The following is a 21,968-nucleotide window of genomic DNA, read 5'->3' on the forward strand; positions in this document are numbered from 1 at the left end:
GACAGTATCCTCCTCCTGTCGGTTGCTTGCCCTATCATCTCCTCTCGCGGACACAGTTTTTTAAGACTGAGGTCTGGGGGGGGATAGAGGGGGGAGGAGCCAGCCACATTCAAATTTTTTTAAAGTTCCGACTCCTCCAGTACACCATGCTATCCCACACGTTATGACTGCAGTGTCCCCTGCTGCCTTGGAGAAAGGGAATTATCGGTGAGTACCAAATTCCTTATGTTACTCTTAACAAGGGGGTTCAAATATTGTAATCATTGGTATGATGTTATAGTGCTATCAATCATATGGTTTTCCTTATTCAATAGAGTTCATTGACATAAGTATACGATGCATCTTAAGGGAGTATCTCCCTTAATTATTCCCATCAATTAGGGAGGTCCGAGAGGGCATACATACCGATCTGCACTCAAGAACAGGTATAACTGGTTCAAAGTTGAGTTTAGTTCCAAACCGGTTTTCACTGTCTGATGGAAAAATATATATATTCTTAGATTACTTGGTATGAATTATAAAATACTACCAGCAAATTATCCTCAAATTTAGGCTCATTGATAGATATAAGTTCCTTACTTTAAACTTTTTAATATATATATATATTGGGTCTGTTTGATGTTGTATACGATGTTTGCCATGCTGTAAGCATCTTTCAAATACACTTTTCTTTTCTTACTACAAAAACGAGTGCTGGTCTGTCTTCTTCCCTCCTGCGAAGTTGGGTAAGTGCTAACTCTATATATTTCTCTTTCAATGGTCCTGGTGACACAGCTCAACACTGGGATGTAGGAGGGTCCGAAGGAGCCAGGCACCTATCCTAAAGCTTTAGAGGGTAGGCTCCTCCCCTACTGCATCCCTGGACTCTCCAGTTCGTGTTAGGTGCCCACTGGAGTGGGTGCTATTCTAAAGGGCTGCAGGAGCAGCCGAAGAATTAGAGTAGTTAGGGGATTTTTATTGTTTTATTAACTTTCACCCTAGCTAGGTAGGCACAGTGTGAGGATTCTCATAGTGAATCCTCACACTGCTTGCGCAGCAGGAGCTGACAGAAGCGCGTCCTGTCAGCTCACTGTGCACAAGGGAGACACTGTCTGGTCCCCCTGTGCAGCGCTTATAGCCTTTTCTAAAAGGCTGCCTGGGCTCCGGAGTACCCTGAAACCGGCTCCACGTTTAGGTGGGGATCATGGGGGACAGGCGCTCCGTGATGGCGGCGGCCATTTTATGCGGAGCTTACACGCTGAGCTCCTAGATGAGAGGACAGCAGCGTTGTGACAGGCATGTTCCAAGTGATCCCCATTTGAGGGGGAGACACTGGAACTAGGAAATCCTACCTAAGGAGCGGCTTGCTGGGGGTGGTTGGCGCCAAAAGGTCACGGACCCCGCAGCAGCAGGGACCTGTGGTCTCTTCCTTCACTCTGACTTTGGCGCCTTTCAGAACGCTTGCAGCGGAGCTGAGCTGGCTTACTGATCCTGGCAGAGTGACTTGGATTTCCTGGGCATCGCTTCCCCGCAGTTGAAACCAACAGACAGATAAGTGATTGGGTGCATTGCCTCTGTATAAACGCTTGTACATTGTTTGCACTGTGTATACTGATAGATATACATTTATCACTTGCATCATGTCTGAGCATCAGGCTGTGGTTTTGGGGGAGGGAGCCCTTAATGCACTGAGCGCGTGCAATGTTTGCACACAAAAGTTTGTCCCTGAGCAGATGGCCAAGGGGGGCTTATGTATTACTTGCGCTGATGTGAGACCCATGGGCAGTGATCCCCATAGGGCAGAGCATATGGAACCTGCGTGGGCCAGGGCCCTAGGCAGGTCAGTAAACGCTTTGGTGCAGCTTTTGGACAGGCAGAGTGATGGGCTGGTAGAATCACAGAGACCTATGCCATCATCTCAGCAGTCGTCTGGCTCCTTGCCTCTTACCCAGGCAGATCCTGCACTTATCCAGGTGATGCAGGATACTGCAAAAGGGATTAACAGGTTCAGTGAAATGCTGGACAAAATGGATGAAAATGTGGCAGGGACCCCTAGAAGGTCTTATGCTTTAACTACTGTGGTAGATGAAGAGGAAGGAGAGTATACTGACATCCCCTGGGATCAGGGTGATGATTTGGAAGAGAACTCTGCTGCTGGTATAGAGGATCTCATTGTAGCTGTGAAGCAGGCTTTAAAGCTGACTGTGGAGGATAAGACTCCTGTTAAAGGTGTTTTTAAGCGACAGCGGAAGGAGGCTGTTACTTTTCCTTCAGATGAGGGGTTACAGGAATTGTTAGAAGGGGCTTGGAAAACTCCTGATAAGAGGCTTCAGATGCCAAAACGATTCCTAAATCTGTACCCCATGCCAGAGTCTCATGCGGAGCTCTGGGAAAGGGTCCCAGTTGTGGACGCTTCAGTGGCACGTTTGTCCAAGGCTACTGTATTACCAGTACAGGGCGGTGCAGCTTTTAAAGATTCTGTGGATAAAAAGCTGGAGGGAAACCTCAAGGCTATCTTTGAAGGGGTGGGGTTTACCTTACGACCCCTTATTGCTTCAGCCTGGGTTTCTAAGGCCATGATAGAGTGGGCTGGTGAATTATGCACCATGCTGCAGGCTGACCCGAGTGCATTACTGCTTGCAGAAAAGATTAAGGCAGCAGCAGAATATGCAGTTGAAGCAGAGGAGGAAGCTATTAAAATGGCAACCCGAGTGTCCACAGTCTCCATTAATGCCAGGAGAGTGCTTTGGCTTAAAGCCTGGGAAGCAGACAATGAGTCCAAGAAGGCTCTGGAAACATTAGCCTTCAAAGGAAAGGTACTCTTTGGTACCGAATTAGAGGAGATTATAAAACAGGCCACAGGCGGCAAAAGTACATTCCTGCCGGCCTCCTCAGCAAAGCAGACATCCAGATTTTCTGCTTTTAAGCCGTCCTTTCGGCCCTCCCCTAGAGGTGGTGCGTCCTTTCGAGGACAGTCTTTCAGGGGAAGGTTTCAGCCCTCTAGAGGCAAGACACAAAAGTCAAAATTTGGCTCTTTTCACAAGAAGCCTGCCAATAAAGGAGAGGATAAACCCTCTGCATGACTGTCAGGGGCTTTGCCCGACAGTGACAAAAGTGGGCGGGCGTCTCACACTCTTCAGGGACGCTTGGGCTTCTCTAGACCAGGATGCCTGGGTGCTAGACATCATAACACAGGGTTACAAAATCCCTTTCAGAGGGCCACCTCCGAAGAGGTTCATTCCCACATCCTTACCAAAGGAGGCACGGCTGCGTACAGCTCTTGTGAGAGCAGCGCACTCCCTTTTGGAAAAAGGGGTGGTGACACTAGTCCCCAAGACAGAGTGGAAGAAAGGCTTTTACTCCACGCTGTTCCTGGTGCCCAAACCAGACGGGTCTTTCAGACCAATACTAAATTTGAAGTCTCTAAATGTTCATTTATGGGTAGACCATTTCAAAATGGAGTCTCTACGGTCAGTACTCCTGAGTCTGGACCAGGGAGAATTTTTGGCGTCCATGGATGTCCAGGACGCATATTTGCACGTTCCTATACACCCGGAGCATCAGACCTTGTTGAGGTTTGCCATAGGAGACCTGCATTTACAATTCCGGGCGTTACCCTTTGGGCTAGCAACCGCGCCAAGGGTATTCACAAAGATAATGTCAGTAATGGCGGCGGTGCTGAGGCTCAGGGGAATCACAGTAATACCCTATTTGGACGATCTCCTGTTCAAAGCAGAGTCAGCAGCCATGCTGCAGAGTCACTTGGCAGAGGCCATCAGTTTTTTGCAGGCTCACGGCTGGATTTTAAATTTGCAAAAATCTCAGTTGGTACCGTCACAAAGGCTCCAATTCTTGGGAGTCATACTGGACACCCATCTTCATCGGGTATTCCTCCCGGAGGTAAAGGCCAGGGATCTGGTCACCCTAGTCCAGGAGATTCTCAGGGCTCAGAGCATTTCAGTATGGAGGTGCCTCAAGCTCCTGGGGAAGATGGTGGCGTCATTCGAGACGCTTCAATTTGCCAGGTTCCACTCTCGGAGGTTCCAATGGAACATTTTGTCAGCTTGGTCAGGAGACACTTTGACCATGAAATCCGAGATGATAGTGCTGTCTTCGGACACCCGAGAATCCTTGAAATGGTGGACAGAAGTAGATTCCCTTCAGTGGGGTCGGTCATTACAGACCTGGGACTGGTTGATAGTAACTACCGACGCCAGTCTCAGGGGCTGGGGGGCAATAGTCCTGGATCTCAGGCTTCAGGGCCTGTGGACGGCAGAGGAATCAGCGTTACCAATCAACATCTTGGAGCTGAGAGCTGTCTGGAAAGTCATTTCCTTGGCGGGAGACAGGTTACAGAACCTCCCTTTGAGGATTCAGACCGACAATGCCACAGCTGTGGCGTATCTGAATCACCAGGGAGGTACACGCAGCAAATTGGCCATGTGGGAGGTGTCCAGAATCTTCCTATGGGCGGAACAGAATGTTCCAGCTGTATCGGCTATATTCATCCCAGGAATAGAGAATATAGAAGCCGACTTCCTGAGCAGGGAGGAGCTCAAGGAAGGGGAATGGAGCTTACACCCTCAGGTGTTTCACCAAATCACTTCGATGTGGGGAACTCCGGATGTGGACCTGATGGCATCCAGGATCAACCGTCAAGTGCCCAGGTTCTATGCCAGAACAAGGGATCCACTAGCGGAGGCAGTGGATGCCATGACTATTCACTGGCAGGGAGATCTCCTTTATGTATTCCCACCAGTACCAATGTTACCGAGACTTCTGAAGAAAATACAGGGGCAGAAGGTTCCAGTGATCTTAGTGGCCCCGGATTGGCCAAGGAGATCCTGGTACTCGAGGCTTCAGAGGTTGTCTGTGGACTCATGGCGTCTACCTCTGAGACCAGACCTTCTAAGACAAGGCCCATTCAATCACCTGGATTCAGATCGATTGATTTTGACGGCCTGGCTATTGAAACCACCATTTTGAAAAGAAAAGGGTTTTCTGAGGCAGTAGTACAGATGATGATAAAAGCCAGAAAAGCTGTATCTTCAGCAAATTATTATAGAGTCTGGAAGACTTACATTCGATGGTGTGAGAGAAGAAAGGCTCATACATCTCATTTTAAGCTATCAAGAATGATGGAATTCTTACAAGATGGTTTTTCATCGGGCCTAAGCCTTCAGTCACTGAAGGTGCAGATTTCGGCCTTGTCCATCTATTTCCAGAAAAAGATAGCCATTTTGCCGGAAATTCAAACCTTTTTACAAGGAGTATCCAGGTTGAAACCTCCATACAAGCAACCAGTAGCACCTTGGGATCTATCACTGGTTTTGGAATGCCTTCAAAAGGCACCTTTTGAACCTTTAAGGTCGGCTGACTTTAAGTTTCTCACGTGGAAGCTAGTGTTTTTGTTAGCAGTAGCATCTGCTAAAAGAGTTTCAGAATTGGGAGCTTTATCATGTAAATCTCCCTTCTTAATTTTTCATGATGACAGGGCTGTTTTAAGAACAGTGCCTCAGTTTTTACCGAAGGTGGTATCTACCTTCCATTTAAATCAGGAGATAGTTCTACCTGTGTTTCAACCCCCAGAGGGTTCTAAAAAAAGGGACAAGTTGAGAACTTTGGATGTTGTGCGTGCCTTACGCATATATGTGGACAGAGTGAAGAGTGTCAGGAAGGCTGACACATTGTTGGTATTGTATGACGTACACAAGATTGGTTGGCCTGCATCTAAGCAGACTATTGCTAGGTGGTTGCGGTCTGTGATAGCCTTTGCATACACCAAAGTGGGTAGACCAGTACCGGCCAAAATAAATGCGCATACCACCAGGTCAGTTGCCACCTCTTGGGCGGTTCGACATGGGGCCACAGCTGAGCAGGTTTGCAGAGCTGCCACTTGGTCATCTGTTCACACATTTGCCAAATTCTATAGATTCCATGAGTTCGCGTCGGAGGACGCATCATTCGGGCGAGCAGTGCTGAGAGCTGCAGACCTGAGCGTACCCTCCCAAAGGACCGGCTCTGGAACGTCCCAGTGTTGAGCTGTGTCACCAGGACCATTGAAAGAGAAAAAGGGATTTTTGTAAGAACTTACCGTTCGAATCCCTTTCTCTGATATGGTCCTGGTGACACAGCGATCCCTCCCTTACGCTCAGTAAGTATGCCAGAAGTTTCATGATGTTCATGTTAAAATGGTTAAAAGTTAACAGTTTTCTGTTATAAAATGTGCATATAATATGTGCAGGCGTTTGTACTGAGTTAATGTATTCCAGTGGCTTTGAAAGATGAACTGAAGAGTCCAGGGATGCAGTAGGGGAGGAGCCTACCCTCTAAAGCTTTAGGATAGGTGCCTGGCTCCTTCGGACCCTCCTACATCCCAGTGTTGAGCTGTGTCACCAGGACCATATCAGAGAAAGGGATTCGAACGGTAAGTTCTTACAAAAATCCCTTTATATATATATATATAGTAGGTGAAGTCCCGGCACTCACTGACAAGGCACAATTACGTTTCCGGTGCCTTCCTAAATATGCCGCAGATCACAGCATATCCAATATAGAGTTCAGTCAGGCGGCACTCGGTCCCAAAAAGAAACACTCAAATCGCCATTTAGGCGTCCTAAATGGCGGCACTCAGCGGACTTGGTGATAGAAAACTTTATGTAGAAAATGGAAACTCCAACGTTTTGGAGCAAATGTGCTCCTTTTTCAAGGTGTACAAATTTAAAAGTATACCCCACCGCCAGTGTAATGAGGTCCCATGTTTGGGGCCGGAGCCGGCGTCTGACGTAGCTTCCGGCTGAGCGCGCTGTACAGGCGTGCGGCCGCATCTTGTGTTGCTAGGATACCGTAGTTGCGGTCGGGTAAATGTGACGCTGAATGCGTCTCTGTTGCCCGGTTACCGCTGTCAGGTGCCTCTCCGTTCCCGTGGACGGGACCTTACTGTGAACACACATTGTAATGGTGCTGTTATACGAAGCCTGCGTATCTGCCAGGCTATAAATATTGCTGTGACATAAGTGAAATAATAAACATTGAAAATATAAAAAATATTAAAAACAGTTGTATGGACTACCATAAGTGGACAATTATATGTATGCAATCTATAAGTAGATTTCAATTGCCCTAGGGGCGGAATGTCTCTCCGGAACAGGGGACTATTCCTAATGAACGGACTATATAGAAGGGCGCTGGGCTGGACTGGACAAGGAGAAATGGGGGATCGTGGGTCAAGATGGAGGACAGCTGTTGTGTACACAAACCGCTTTTACAGCACGTAAACGTGCATCTGTCTCTGATAGGGACTGGGCTGGGGAAAACGGAACATGGTGGAGTATATCTGGATAAGGGTCTGACCTGACCCGCTTTCGGGCTCTTCTGCCCGTGCGCTTAGCTATGTTATTTGAATACTCCAAAGGACAATCTGTCGTTGAGGCCCTTGGGCTTGCAGCAGTCCAGTAAATTTATCCATTTGGACTCGTAGCGCAGGAGTGCGCCTTCTCTGTCTCCTCCTCTGCTAGAAGCTGGAACGTAATCTATCACTATGAAATTCAGGTCATTCAAGGTGTGTTTTGACTCGGAGAAGTGGCGTGCCACCGGTTGGTCTGATGTTTTAGATTGAAGGGCGTTCTTGATCGCGGAACGATGCAGTGCCATGCGTTCCCTTACCGTTCTCACCGTCTTGCCCACATATTGCAAGTGGCACGGGCATGTTATAAGATATACGATGAATGAGGATCTACAATGTAGCACATGCCTGATGGAGAAGGTCTTACTGCCATCCTTGTTCGAGAACGTGCTCCCAACTGTCATGTTTTCACATGTCGTGCATTTTATGCATCGATAACACCCTGGTTGGCGGGACATGAAGTTTCGTGGTGCCTCAGTTTTGTTAAAGTTGGAGATGTCCGAATGGACCAAGTGGTCTTTTAGGTTTTTTCCTCTGCTGTAACAGACCATCGGCCGCATGTTCTTGTAACAGGGGAGATCTTTGTCCGTGGCTATGATTGGCCAGATGGCTCTGGTGGCCCGCGGTATGACTGGGCTGCTGGTGTTATAACTGGAGACCCATGGGATGACTGCCTTTTTTGCTTTAACCTTGGGTGTCATCAGTTCTTCCCTGGGAATCTGCAGCATTTCTTGCTTTTGTTCCTCCAGATCTCTGGGGTTATACCCCCTGGCTACAAACTTGTCCACCATGCGGTCTAATTCAGCTGGAAGCAGTGATGATTCGCTTGTTATCCTAGCTGCCCAGATCATTTGTGATCTCGGGAGGCCTCTAATGAGGGACCTCGGGTGGTGGCTGTTGGCCTTAAGCAGGGTGTTCTTATTTGTGGGTTTGTTGAAGATGGTGGTTCCCATTGCTGATGGTGATTTGCACATCCAATTAATTGATTGTATGGGTGGAATACTGATGTGTAATTCTGATGGGCGATTCTCTGGCGTTGATCGAGTTGAGCAGAGACATAAGGGACTCCTCTCCCCCCGTCCACAGGAGGAAGAGGTCGTCAATGTACCGCGTGTACAATAAGATGTTCGCCGCTGTGCTAGGATCTTCAAAAAACATGGCCCTCTCTTCGTAAAACATAAAGATGTTGGCGAAGGAGGGCGACACGTTGCTCCCCATCGAGCAACCGTTTAGTTGTTGATAATGCTTGTTGTCAAATAGAAAGTAGTTCCTCTTTAAAGTTAAGGACAGCAACTGGATGAATAGGTCTATGTTGAACCCTCTGTAGTTCTCTTTGGTGAGAAAGTCGTGCATCACCTGGAGACCACTGTCCTGAGGAATGCTTGTGTATAGACTGCAAATATCAATGACACATAAGATCGTGTCTTGGGGTACTGCGTCTACTTCTCACAATTTTAGGAGGAAACTGGTCGTGTCCTTGATGTAACCCTTTTGCTTAAGGATGAGTGGTTGTAGGATGGAGTCCAGGAACTGGGAAATGGGCTGGCATATGCTATCTTGGGCCGAGATTATGGGTCTCCCCGGAGGCGATGTTAAACTTTTGTGTATTTTGGGCACTGTAAAGAATAATGGGACCCTCGGGTGTTGTTGGGATAGGGCCTTTCTTAATTGGTCGGTGATGGTGCCTTCATTCACTGCTGCCTCCAGGATCTTGTCCAATTCTTTCTTATATGGAACTGTTGGGTCGCTGTCCAGTTTGGCGTAGGTATTGATATCGGCCAGTTGATGCCCGATCTCGGCCCTATAGTACTCCAAGTCGAGGGCCACGATGCCCATGCCTTTGTCGGCGGGGCGTATAATGATGTCTTGGTACCCACCGAGTTTCTTCAGTGCTGCCCACTCTGCTCTGGTCATATTATAATGTTTGGATGTGGCCGCCTTGGAGTATTTCTCCACTGACTCGTCCATTAAACGCACAAAGGATTTTATGGAGGGGTTCTGTGAGGGAGGGTCGAATTGGGAGGTGGATTTTTTATTTATAAAGTCTTGGTGTTCCAGTGTTATACGAAGGTCAGGTTTACCCTGAAAGAACTCTCCAAGACGAAGCTTTCTGGAGAACCGATGCAATTCGATCTTCCAATTAAGTTCATTGTGGCTGGTTGTGGGCACGAAGGACAACCCTTTTTCCAGGACGATGGATTCTGTGTCCGTTAAGTGCCTCTGGGATAAATTGTATACTAGGGATCTTGTGGGGGATTCCTTTTTGTGAATCCTCTGGTTCTGGCCTCCCCTACGGGTGGCAGACCTGCGTTTTTTGACTTTTTGGATTGTGCATTGGCGTTCCCCAAAGGGTTGTCCCTCATCATGGCTGCTCCTTCTGAATCCAGGTTAGCTGGATCTGTGTCACTGTTGGAAGATACGTGTGTTCCCACTCGTGCCTCCCTGCGCCTCCGCCACCCTTGTGCTGGTTTGGAGCGATGTGGGCGTTGCCTTCTACCCCCCATTCAGCCATCGGTATACTTGATTATGTTCATAATCTTCTTTTACCGTTTGTAGTTTATTGCGTTAAAACTTAATTAAATCGTTGCGGTAGCCGTCACATTGTTGTTTTAATTTAGTCAGCCAGTCTTGGGAGGTATCGGAAGACAGAGAATCGAGATGTTCCGCCTCGTACTGTGTGATGCTGTCTCTGGTTTTATTGAGTTCTTTCCCAGACTCCTCTATCACGAGTACTAGCAGGTCCAGGCTGCACTTGTTTAAGATGCTTGTCCATTTCCTGCAAAAGTCTTGGCTGTGCCGCCCTATGGTGGGCACGTTCCTTACCCGGAAGCCCCTCGGTATGAGGCGCTCCCGATAGTACTCGGACAGGGATACCCCGTGTAGGAGAAAATCCATCTCCCTGCGCTTGAGTTTATATAATTGTTTGTAGATGTCCTCGGGGCCCAGGTGCCCTTCCATTAACGATATATATTGTCCTTGAAAAGCACTCTCTCCACCTCTTCGTCTGTGTAGGTGAAGGTGCTGCCTCTCTGTAGTTGCATGGAGCTACATCCTGGTTGATCCTCTGGCACTGGTGTGCTGGATGGGATCCCGGGGGTGTCCGTTCTGGTGCAGTGCTGCATCGTAACTGCAATTGTGTCCAGTTGGTGGTAAAATGAAATGTGCTTTTGTGTGTTGCAAAGAGCACTTCCTTGAAGGGTAGAAAGATAGTACAACGTATTTGGAGGTGCCCTGGCTCAAGTGGGGCTGGATGCAGTCCCAAATGGATAGGTATCCTAGCAACACAAGATGCGGCCGCGCGCCTGTACAGCGCGCTCAGCCGGAAGCTACGTCAGACGCCGGCTCCGGCCCCGAACACGGGACCTCATTACACTGGCGGTGGGGTATTTAAGGTAAGAGTTTTTCACTTTTAAATTTGTACACCTTGAAAAAGGAGCACATTTGCTCCGAAACGTTGGAGTTTCCATTTTCTACATAAAGTTTTCGATCACCAAGTCCGCTGAGTGCCGCCTCTGTCTCCAGTCGTCACCTACCTATCCCTCCAGGAAGGCACCAACGGCAGCTGATCCCTGAAGGACGAGTGCCAGGCTGACTCCGCCACCTATATATATATATATATATATAAATAAATATATATATATATATCAATAAACATATTTCCCAATAGAATAAGTCACAAACAAATTTTTCAGGTAATTAACTCCTAAGAGCATAATCTAACAGAAGCAAAGTTTGATGCACCAAAAATGGACAATTTAGCAATGTAGCTGAAAGACTTACCCCTCTTGAGGTGTATACTGGTATAAGTTTCAGTGAAAGTGAACTAGCCATTACCTGGCTCTGGAATATATAGGGCCATATCATGACATCATTTCCTGTAATGATTTAATTGGTCTGGGTTAAAGGTAATTCAAATTATTAATGCCAATTCCCTATCTTAGTTCCTAACCAGACTTCTATTTGCTAGTCTTTTAATCTTTTTAAAAATCTTAGTGTTTGAACCATTAGTTTATTGTGGGACGGACTACCCAGCCTGCTTTGCGGCTGTCAGTCCGATTACTATGCCGATCCTGGCATTTACAGATGCTCCTGAATGTTGCTACTACGTTGGTGGTGTGGTGGAGGAGTGGTGGATCACTATTTGCTGGCTTGATCCCCCTCCTTAACTCACGGAAGCTGGGAACCTTTTTCTGAGTTCCTACTTCCTTTCTATACTACTACTTATACTTTCTAGTGTGCTATAACTTTCCAATTTAGCTTAGACTACTATTAATAATACCGTGCTCTTATCTATGTGGTAATTAATATTACTAAAGTGGAGGTGCAAATATTAATAGTAGTCTAATCTAAATTGGAAAGTTATAGCACACTAGAAAGTATAAGGAGTAGTATAGAAAGGAAGTAGGAACTCAGAAAAAGGTCCCCAGACACTTTTCAGACGTCCATAGTAATTTGAAACACCGGTGTCACGTTTCGTGAAGCACCAGCTGGAGTGTAACGGAGGCTGGGTGCTTTGATGTAGGGCTGTTACATGAACGACAAGGGAGTGAAGCAACCTTTTTTAATAAAGATACTGCGGTACAGGATATGAATGATGGCAAAATGATTAACTGTAGATTTTGATAAATAGGGAAAAATCAACAACATACAATACTTATTGAAGAGCGTTGAAGATGATTGGATGAAGGATTGGATGATTGGTTGAATTATTGGATGATTGGTTGAAGGATTGGATAATTGGATGATTGGTTGAAGGATTGGATAATTGGATCAAGGATTGGATGATTGGGGGTGCATTTAACTTTTTATCTGGAACACATCATGCTGAATTGCAAGGGGAGCAAATACAGTTCGATGTTTTTCTGTGCATGGTACTTACTGTCTGCTTTTGCATGTAGAAAACAAATGGTTAACAGTTTTATCATTACACTGAATTTTAGATTTCAGCGTGGACACACACCACCCAAAATCTGTCTCTGCACATGTTACATTCCCCCAACTGCAGTGCACATGGTTTTGCTCAGGTGCTCATTTAGTTGCTGCTTTTTTTTTTATTGTAATTTCTTTTTTTGCTTTTCTTCCAAAAAAGTAACAGGCCCTTAAAGTCTGGGTCTAATGTTGCTAGCTGAGCTGCTAGTCTTCCTAGGTTTCCTAGCCACAGTAGAAATAATTGCTAAAGCCACTATACTGTACTTTCAGGTGTGTACCAATGTGATCAGTAATGATCAAATTATTTTACTGTTTTGGATGTTACGCAATTATGTATTAGCCATAATATCTGGGGGATCAATGTATGTATGTATGTATGTATGTATGTATATATATATATATATATATATATATATATATATATAAATAAGGTGCCCTTGCAGTATGGGTGGTCTGATTAGGCAAGTTAGTTGATTGTGTGCACCCATAGAGGATGTAAAATGACCGCTACCTCTACTACACACCTCTAATAAGGTCCAGTTGTGGGGGAAGGGGGGTTTGGCTTGTACTGACTGATGTTATTCTATTGTTTTGATACCCACTTGTCCCATCAGTATACGTAAAATTAATCTTTTTTCATTAACATTAAAAGCAGTGCCCCCAAAAAAAGAGTTATCTTTTTCTTCCCACAAAATTTAAGGTCCAGTTGTGCCAAGGATGGCCCAGCCTGGGAATAAGGTCTTTGCTGTCATGGATCGTAAAATGGAGATTGCACAAAAAGCTCCTGAGAATTTCAGCAACCTTCATCTGACACCCACAGGTATAGACTGCTAAACATGTAAGCACTGGGCAAAGAAGTTTCATCATAGGCACGTACAGTCAAAAGACAAAATCCAAGACTGCCCTTACTGTAGTTTAATTTAACTTTGTCATAGTGCTGCCAAACTGATGATTTCTTTTATATCAAAATAATTGTTGAACTGGTGTATGCATACTACACAGCACTAATACATATTTAACCCCTTCCCTGGTACTCCTGAGAATTTTCTGGGGTTTGCTCCAGTGCGCAGACTGGCAACCTGGAAAATTCTCGGGAGTGCCACTGCCTGCGCTCCTGGGCCGAGCGCTGAGATCAGCGTTGCACTCAGCTTCAAGCGGCTGCCCGGCTCCTGTTGCCCGGCCTCCCACCCCCCTGCTGTGTGCGGCGTGATCGTGTAACGTCACGCCAAACATAGCCAGGCTTCCGGGGGCAGGACCGGGCTGCAGCTATTACACAGATCAGCGCCGCCGTCCGGACCCAGGGACACAGTGGTGGGGTTTTATTTTAGGGAGCGCTCCCCAGTAAGAACTCGCCCAGTGGGGAGCGCTCCTAATAAAAAAAACACCACTGAAGGGGTTAAAGGAGTAGGCATACTATTGGTGGGATCATTTGTACTCTACATGGTAATTGGCCTCCTACTTTTATAGTACAAAAGAAAAGGGAGAAATGTAATAGGGTCTGTTTTTTTTATTACTATTGTTTGCGCTCGCCAAATTACGATGAGAGTTTTGTGTGAGAATCTTCATCATTTAATAAGCATGGAGTTTCAATGTGCTGACCTTACTTGCATGTGACATTTTGTAGGTTTTCTGGTGAGAAAACCTGCGAAAATCTAGCAAATGTCAAAGTGAGTTTCATAATATAAGGTTCTTGCCTAGGTTGGATCGCATATTGATCCAACTTGCAGTTTACCAATAATTGGGAAACTGCTCAAGCACAGGACCCTTTCTGCAAATGTGTAGGACTGGTCCTGCAATTGCATCCGCTGTAATACGAATACCTCTGCCTTATTGACAGGCAGAAGTGTTCACAGTGTGGGGTGGAGGTGTTCAGCATTTGTTTTCCTGGTGTGGTTAGGCCAAGTACCGCATCTGCAGTACAGTTTTACTTGGTTGAGCAAGGTCCCCTGCAACTGTAAGCTTGAGTAAGGTCAGACTTACTCAGGCTGCAGTAGCAGATGAACTTTTGCAAGAAAGTGGTGTGCACCTCCTCTTCCATTGCATTGTGGCGAGTAGATTAGCATATGTGATCCAACCTGAATGCAGGCCAAAACCCTCTGATTTTGGCATCAGTTGTGCACTGATCTCACTCTTTTGTGAAGCTAAAGACAGGTTAGACAGTTTGTTTTGTTGTTGCTGTATAGGAGTAGGAAGCGGATGGAGGGTCAGGGGAGCAGTGAGTAGAATATGGTTTTTGATCCACAAGAGTCTGGAGCATACATGGGGCAATTATAGCCCTTTTTCGAAGCAATCTGTTTAGAAATTAAGCACAGACCGCTTCGTTGTACACCCCAGCTCAGATCTTGACTACATGTAGTCAAGACCTAGTCAAATCGCCAGTGTTCTAACCAGAGAACACTGGTTGGCACAGATCGACCATACACACATCGCTATGTGTTGAATTAGTTTAGAACAGGGTGGGAATGACTATGGTGTATCATTTGGCTGAAGCTGCCAGGCTTTTTCTCCACATGAAAAATCAGCACTTTTCACTGTATGAAGTAGACCCGCCCTATTCAATCCTCGAACCGATTGTTCACCTGACCGAGAAATCCAGCATTGGCAAAACTGCATGAATAGTCGAATTTGCCGCAAATTCACGTGGTTATGGCAAAGTTTCAGCCGTTTTCGGCCATTTTTGTGGCTGTTTTTCGCTCTTGCCGATTCATGCCGAGCATGACAAATTATACCAGTAGAACTTACATTTGCATATGTTTTACATTTCTTTTAAATTCAGTTTTCTGCTAATTTTGTGAAAGCAAAGGAATCAACAGTTAGGGATGATATTTTCATTTTTATTTCTTTCATTAGCAAGTGGGAAAAAGGCAACTTCCAAAAGACGACACATTGAAGCTGCTGGTGTTAATGATGAGGATGATGGTGAGTGCTAGAAAAGCAAAAATCAGACCATAGTATAGCAGGCATATACAATTCTGCAATATTGTCATGTAATAGTTCACATATAACTCTGTCACAATCTCTGGATTCCTTCTGTAAGATGTAGATAAGTTCAAACTGCACAGCGTAGCAGCACTACAGCACAATTCTGAATAATTGCACAAAAAGAATATTGAGACCATATAGCCCAAAGAGAATCATTGGCTGCTCCTATCACTTTCACTACTATCAGCTAAACTACCACCCCACCAACCACAGCTCTCAATACTCCCCTCATGGCCATTATTCTGTCAGGTGGTTGTTGACTGAAAATTATTATTTTTTTTGTGAATATTACATTTTGTTCTGCAAATTGTATCTGCTTTCAATTTTTTTTAAGTAACCAACGAATGTGAGTGAATATATTTTTGTAGACATTTGGGATTATTAAAATATGGGTTTATATAAAAATATTGTTCTGAGTACTGGCATATTATCCTTTCACAAACTTCATAACCCCTTTGCGTATTCACGACATCCCGAGATGGTGATGTAAAATATGTGTCATTGCTGTATTCCTCTATGGCCCCAAAGTCCGAACTTTCATGTCTAAGGGCGATGTTGTGTAGCATACAGTATACAGATAATTATGTCACCAACTTCCTCTGGGGTACATAGAAGAATTGCACTAATGTATCCAATATCCAGACAGCGGAACCTGCTCTTCAAGAGCTGGAGCAGGTTAGTGAACCTATGCTCTGGCAGTGTCTATCTGCCAGAGACTACCTTTTATAGGAAGCACAAGGAACTCTACTCTCACATGGGCCCCAATCAGTGAGAGCTGAGCATGTCTCACTCAGGTGCTGTAATCAATCAGCAATTCTCTGGTTAAGGTTCGTAAACACGGAGCAATATGATCGCTAGCAATATATTGCGCAGCACTCATATTGCTCAGTGTCCCGTTTTCATCAGCGACCAGAGATGGTTTCTGGTCGCTGATGAAAAAACACACTGACGGTAGAAGAGGCAGGGGAAGTCTCTGGTCAGAGGAGCATGCTCCTCCAACCAGCGACCATTAGGGGGCTGAAAATGGGAACTCGCCCCCAGCGATTTATCGCCGGTGCACACTCCAATGGCTGGTAATATTGCCAGCGACCATATCGCCAGCGATAAATGACCTTGTGTACACAGCTTTACACATAACTGGCTGGCAGTATGGAGCAGAGTTGAACTAATGGGAAAGATCACAAATCTGACAATCAATCTGTAGATGTATGGCCACCTTTAGTATACCTGAACCATCTCCAAATACTCAGGCCATGAGAGAAACCGTGGATCATGTTTTTTTTACGAGCTGAATGTTCTGACTTATAGCTGGAGTGGTTCAGAGCTAACTGATGTATCGTGGTCTGGCTCATATTGAGGAGGTTCGGAGAGCAGTTTAAAAATATCATGGACTTGCTGAAGGCAACTAGGCAGAAACCCAGTTTATGAAGGAGACTTGGGATAATAAGCACATATTCAGTACAGTTTTTGAGGTGTGGCTTGTTCTGAACAGACTGTTCATTGTTTCAAAATGCTTGAGTGACTTACCACTATGGTAGTAAGAAGCATATCTGTTATATTAACATGTTAAAGGTATATTGCAAAATTGGAATTGATAGTTTCTATTTGATGCTTGTTGATAGAGTAACCTGGTAGTGAATCACCACCTAACCAGCTCAGTGGCGGTATAGAGGGTCCATAACAGGAGTAATTGGAGTTGGTGCGGTTTTCCTTGAAAACATAGTTTAGATGGAATCCAGGCTGTACCTCTATGTGATGCACACTATTTTTTCCTCCGTGGATGTGCCACATATACCAGTGTAACAACCACTGGACCCTTCGCAGCTGTCTACAACTGCAGACACATTCACAGCATCAATGCCTATCGGGCAGACATTGAACTCCTGAGTATTAGCCTACAGTCACACAGAATAGTTACCACAACTGATCTGAGTTCTGTGTATGGGCTAGCAGTCAGTTGATAACACACATCCACAAAACAGTCATGAAACGACTCTTGTTTTTGCCTGCCACTCCATATTTCCTTGACTAAAGGGTATTGACAGATACTGCAACATTGATCCCAACAGTGGACATTCATCATCTCATTTGCCCTGCAATGTTCTATGGTCGTGTCATTTGTGATGAAGAAGGTACTGGCAATCTTCCACTTACTGATCTTTAGAAATGGCTTTATATAGTACTGGTTGAGGTGTTCAGCGATGCTCAGGTTTGGTTGTGCAATTAACATTACCTCAACTTTTTCCTCTTGTTTTAAGCTTAACAGCTCTTCTAACAGATCCAGGAGGTGGCTGCCTAGTGTAATTTTTGTTGATAGGGGTTTTGCTTGTAGTCATTATCCCCAGTCTTTGTCTGAGCAGCAATCCTTTTTTTAATGTTTTCTTTGGGTGCAATGCCCTTGCCTTTTTTCTGTATCTATAACTTTCTGAATAAAATTCTTAAGCACTTACGTAGTTAGGCATTCTAAACCTTTTATCAGCAGTCTGTGACATTTGTGTTGAAACCTACTGTAGAAGGCCCAGAACATGCTCCCCAGGTCAAAGCTCTGCCCGGCGTACACCAACGTAACATCGTTCAGAGGTCCTGGTCACTCCAATAGACCATTTGCCATCCTTCTCTGATGTTCTCATCCAAATCCATCCAGCGGTAGGCCCTGATATGCTCCTCATGCCCATGGTGTGCCGCCTGGCATACACCTCTCGGTGGTCGGCTCCCGGATCTGACCAAATTTTTTCTCTTAAACCCCATTTTTCGTTCATGCCAATGGTGGTCACTGTGTTCAGCCTGGCACTCCTGTAGATGGACAGCTTCCGTGGGTGCCCCATGGCATGTATGTATAGGGAATGTTCGCAAAGGCAATCAGCGGCACTCCACAAGTTAAATAGTGATTAATTATAAGGTGTCCGACGTTTTGGGGATTGGATACCCCTTCTTCAAGGTGTACAAAAGAAAACTGTCATACAAAACAGCGTCCCAGCCTCGCTCAGTGCGTCTTCCGTTTCGGGCGGGTATCCGTGGGCTGAGACGCACGTCACCGCCGGGACTCCTGGTCATAGTTGACATGTAACCATGGCGACCGTCCGGCTAGATCGCTCCCGGGCTGCTGATGTTTCTGCAAACATAAAGTGCAATTATTGCCATATATATATATTAAAAACAAATTAACAGTGATAATAAGATGCTATGGATCTTAGTCCTAAAGGTGCCCATACACTTGCCGAATCCAGCATGCATTTTGTGCTAAAATAGCAGTGCATCGCATGCGTTGTGCATGCCATGTGCATGCAATGCGATGCGATAAAAAGACAGTACAAAAAGTATGTGCATCACATACTTTTTGTACTGTGCAATGAGATACCGCGGGAGCGCGCATCTCAAAGCACACATCGCAATAAAGATGCCGTTTATGGAAGTAACTTACGGCTATATATAGTGAACAGGAAATGCAGTGGGCGACTCTGGTTCTGGCCTCCCCTACGGGTGGCCGACCTGCGTTTTTTGACTTTTTGGATTGTGCATTGGAGTTCCCCAAAGGGTTGTCCCTCATCATGGCCGCTCCTTCTGAATCCAGGTTAGCTGGATCTGTGTCACTGTTGGAAGATACGTGTGTTCCCACTCGTGCCTCCCTGCGCCTCCGCCACCCTTGTGCTGGTTTGGAGCGATGTGGGCGTTGCCTCTCCCCCCCATTCAGCCATTGGTATACTTGATTATGTTCATAATCTTCTTTTAGCGTTTGTAGTTTATTGCATTTAAACTTAATTAAATCGTTGTGGTAGCCGTCACATTGTTGTTTTAATTTAGTCAGCCAGTCTTGGGAGGTATCGGAAGACAGAGAATCGAGATGTTCCGCCTCGTACTGTGTGATGCTGTCTCTGGTTTTATTGAGTTCTTTCCCAGACTCCTCTATCACGAGTACTAGCAGGTCCAGGCACTTGTTTAAGATGCTTGTCCATTTCCTGCAAAAGTCTTGGCTGTGCCGCCCTATGGTGGGCACGTTCCTTACCCGGAAGCCCCTCGGTATGAGGCGCTCCCGATAGTACTCGGACAGGGATACCCCGTGTAGGAGAAAATCCATCTCCCTGCGCTTGAGTTTATATAATTGTTTGTAGATGTCCTCGGGGCCCAGGTGCCCTTTCATTAACGATATATTGTCCTTGAAAAGCACTCTCTCCACCTCTTCGTCTGTGTAGGTGAAGGTGCTGCCTCTCTGTAGTTGCATGGAGCTACATCCTGGTTGATCCTCTGGCACTGGTGTGCTGGATGGGATCCCGGGGGTGTCCGTTCTGGTGCAGTGCTGCATCGTAACTGCAATGGTGTCCAGTTGGTGGTAAAATGAAATGTGCTTTTGTGTGTTGCAAAGAGCACTTCCTTGAAGGGTAGAAAGATAGTACAACGTATTTGGAGGTGCCCTGGCTCAAGTGGGGCTGGATGCAGTCCCAAATGGATAGGTATCCTAGCAACACAAGATGCGGCCGCGCGCCTGTACAGCGCGCTCAGCCGGAAGCTACGTCAGACGCCGGCTCCGGCCCCGAACACGGGACCTCATTACACTGGCGGTGGGGTATTTAAGGTAAGAGTTTTTCACTTTTAAATTTGTACACCTTGAAAAAGGAGCACATTTGCTCCGAAATGTTGGAGTTTCCATTTTCTACATAAAGTTTTCTATCACCAAGTCCGCTGAGTGCCGCCTCTGTCTCCAGTCGTCACCTACCTATCCCTCCAGGGCAACGGCAGCTGATCCCTGAAGGACGAGTGCCAGGCTGACTCCGCCACCTATATATATATATATTGTTATATATATATATATATATATATATATATATATATATATATATCAATAAACATATTTCCCAATAGAATAAGTCACAAACAAATTTTTCAGGTAATTAACTCCCAAGAGCATAATCTAACAGAAGCAAAGTTTGATGCACCAAAAATGGACAATTTAGCAATGTAGCTGAAAGACTTACCCCTCTTGAGGTGTATACTGGTATAAGTTTCAGTGGAAGTGAACTAGCCACTACCTGGCTCTGGTATATATAGGGCCATATCATGACATCATTTCCTGTAATGATTTAATTGTTCTGTGTTAAAGGTAATTCAAATTATTAATGCCAATTCCCTATCTTAGTTCCTAACCAGACTTCTATTTGCTAGTCTTTTAATCTTTTTAAAAATCTTAGTGTTTGAACCATTAGTTTATTGGGGGCCGGACTACCCAGCCTGCTTTGCGGCCGTCAGTCCGATTACTATGCCGATCCTGGCATTTACAGATGCTCCTGAATGTTGCTACTACGTTGGAGGTGTGGTGGAGGAGTGGGGGATCACTATTTGCTGGCTTGATCCCCCTCCTTAACTCACGGAAGCTGGGAACCTTTTTCTGAGTTCCTACTTCCTTTCTATACTACTACTTATACTTTCTAGTGTGCTATAACTTTCCAATTTAGCTTAGACTACTATTAATAATACCGTGCTCTTATCTATGTGGTAATTAATATTACTAAAGTGGAGGTGCAAATATATTTAATTTGCACCTCCACTTTAGTAATATTAATTACCACATAGATAAGAGCACAATATTATTAATAGTAGTCTAATCTAAATTGGAAAGTTATAGCACACTAGAAAGTATAAGGAGTAGTATAGAAAGGAAGTAGGAACTCAGAAAAAGGTTCCCAGACACTTTTCAGACGTCCATAGTAATTAGAAACACCGGTGTCACGTTTCGTGAAGCACCAGCTGGAGTGTAACGGAGGCTGGGTGCTTTGATGTAGGGCTGTTACATGAACGACAAGGGAGTGAAGCAACCTTTTTTAATAAAGATACTGCGGTACAGGATATGAATGATGGCAAAATGATGAACTGTAGATTTTGATAAATAGGGAAAAGTCAACAACATACAATACTTATTGAAGAGCGTTGAAGATGATTGGATGAAGGATTGAATGATTGGTTGAAGGATTGGATGATTGGTTGAAGGATTGGATAATTGGATGATTGGTTGAAGGATTGGATAATTGGATCAAGGATTGGATGATTGGGGGTGCATTTAACTTTTTATCTGGAACACATCATGCTGAATTGCAAGGGGAGCAAATACAGTTCGATGTTTTTCTGTGCATGGTACTTACTGTCTGCTTTTGCATGTAGAAAACAAATGGTTAACCGTTTTATCATTACACTGAAATTTAGATTTCAGCGTGGACACACACCACCCAAAATCTGTCTCTGCACATGTTACATTCCCCCAACTGCAGTGCACATGGTTTTGCTCAGGTGCTCATTTAGTTGCTGCTTTTTTTTTTTTTTTATTGTAATTTCTTTTTTTGCTTTTCTTCCAAAAAAGTAACAGGCCGTTAAAGTCTGGGTCTAATGTTGCTAGCTGAGCTGCTAGTCTTCCTAGGTTTCCTAGCCACAGTAGAAATAATTGCTAAAGCCACTATACTGTACTTTCAGGTGTGTACCAATGTGATCAGTAATGATCAAATTATTTTACTGTTTTGGATGTTATGCAATTATGTATTAGCCATAATATCTGGGGGATCAATGTATGTATGTATGTATATATATATATATATATATATATATATATATATATATATAAATAAGGTGCCCTTGCAGTATGGGTGGCCTGATTAGGCAAGTTAGTTGATTGTGTGCACCCATAGAGGAT

General features: G+C 45.1%; 1 protein-coding gene across 1 annotated transcript in view; it reads left to right on the forward strand.

Moving 5' to 3' along the window:
- Positions 1 to 21,968, forward strand: part of LOC146068833 (uncharacterized) — a 152,934-nt gene that overhangs the window by 51,368 nt on the left and 79,598 nt on the right. The window contains exons 4-5 of the mRNA XM_083179261.1: positions 13,014 to 13,133; positions 15,164 to 15,232. Of these exons, the coding sequence (XP_083035387.1) occupies positions 13,014 to 13,133; positions 15,164 to 15,232 (189 nt within the window). The remainder of the gene's footprint in view (positions 1 to 13,013; positions 13,134 to 15,163; positions 15,233 to 21,968) is intronic.

The sequence above is a fragment of the Crinia signifera genome, chromosome 1, assembly GCF_055691185.1.
Source record: "Crinia signifera chromosome 1, ASM5569118v1, whole genome shotgun sequence".
NCBI classification, from domain to species: Eukaryota; Metazoa; Chordata; class Amphibia; order Anura; family Myobatrachidae; genus Crinia; species Crinia signifera.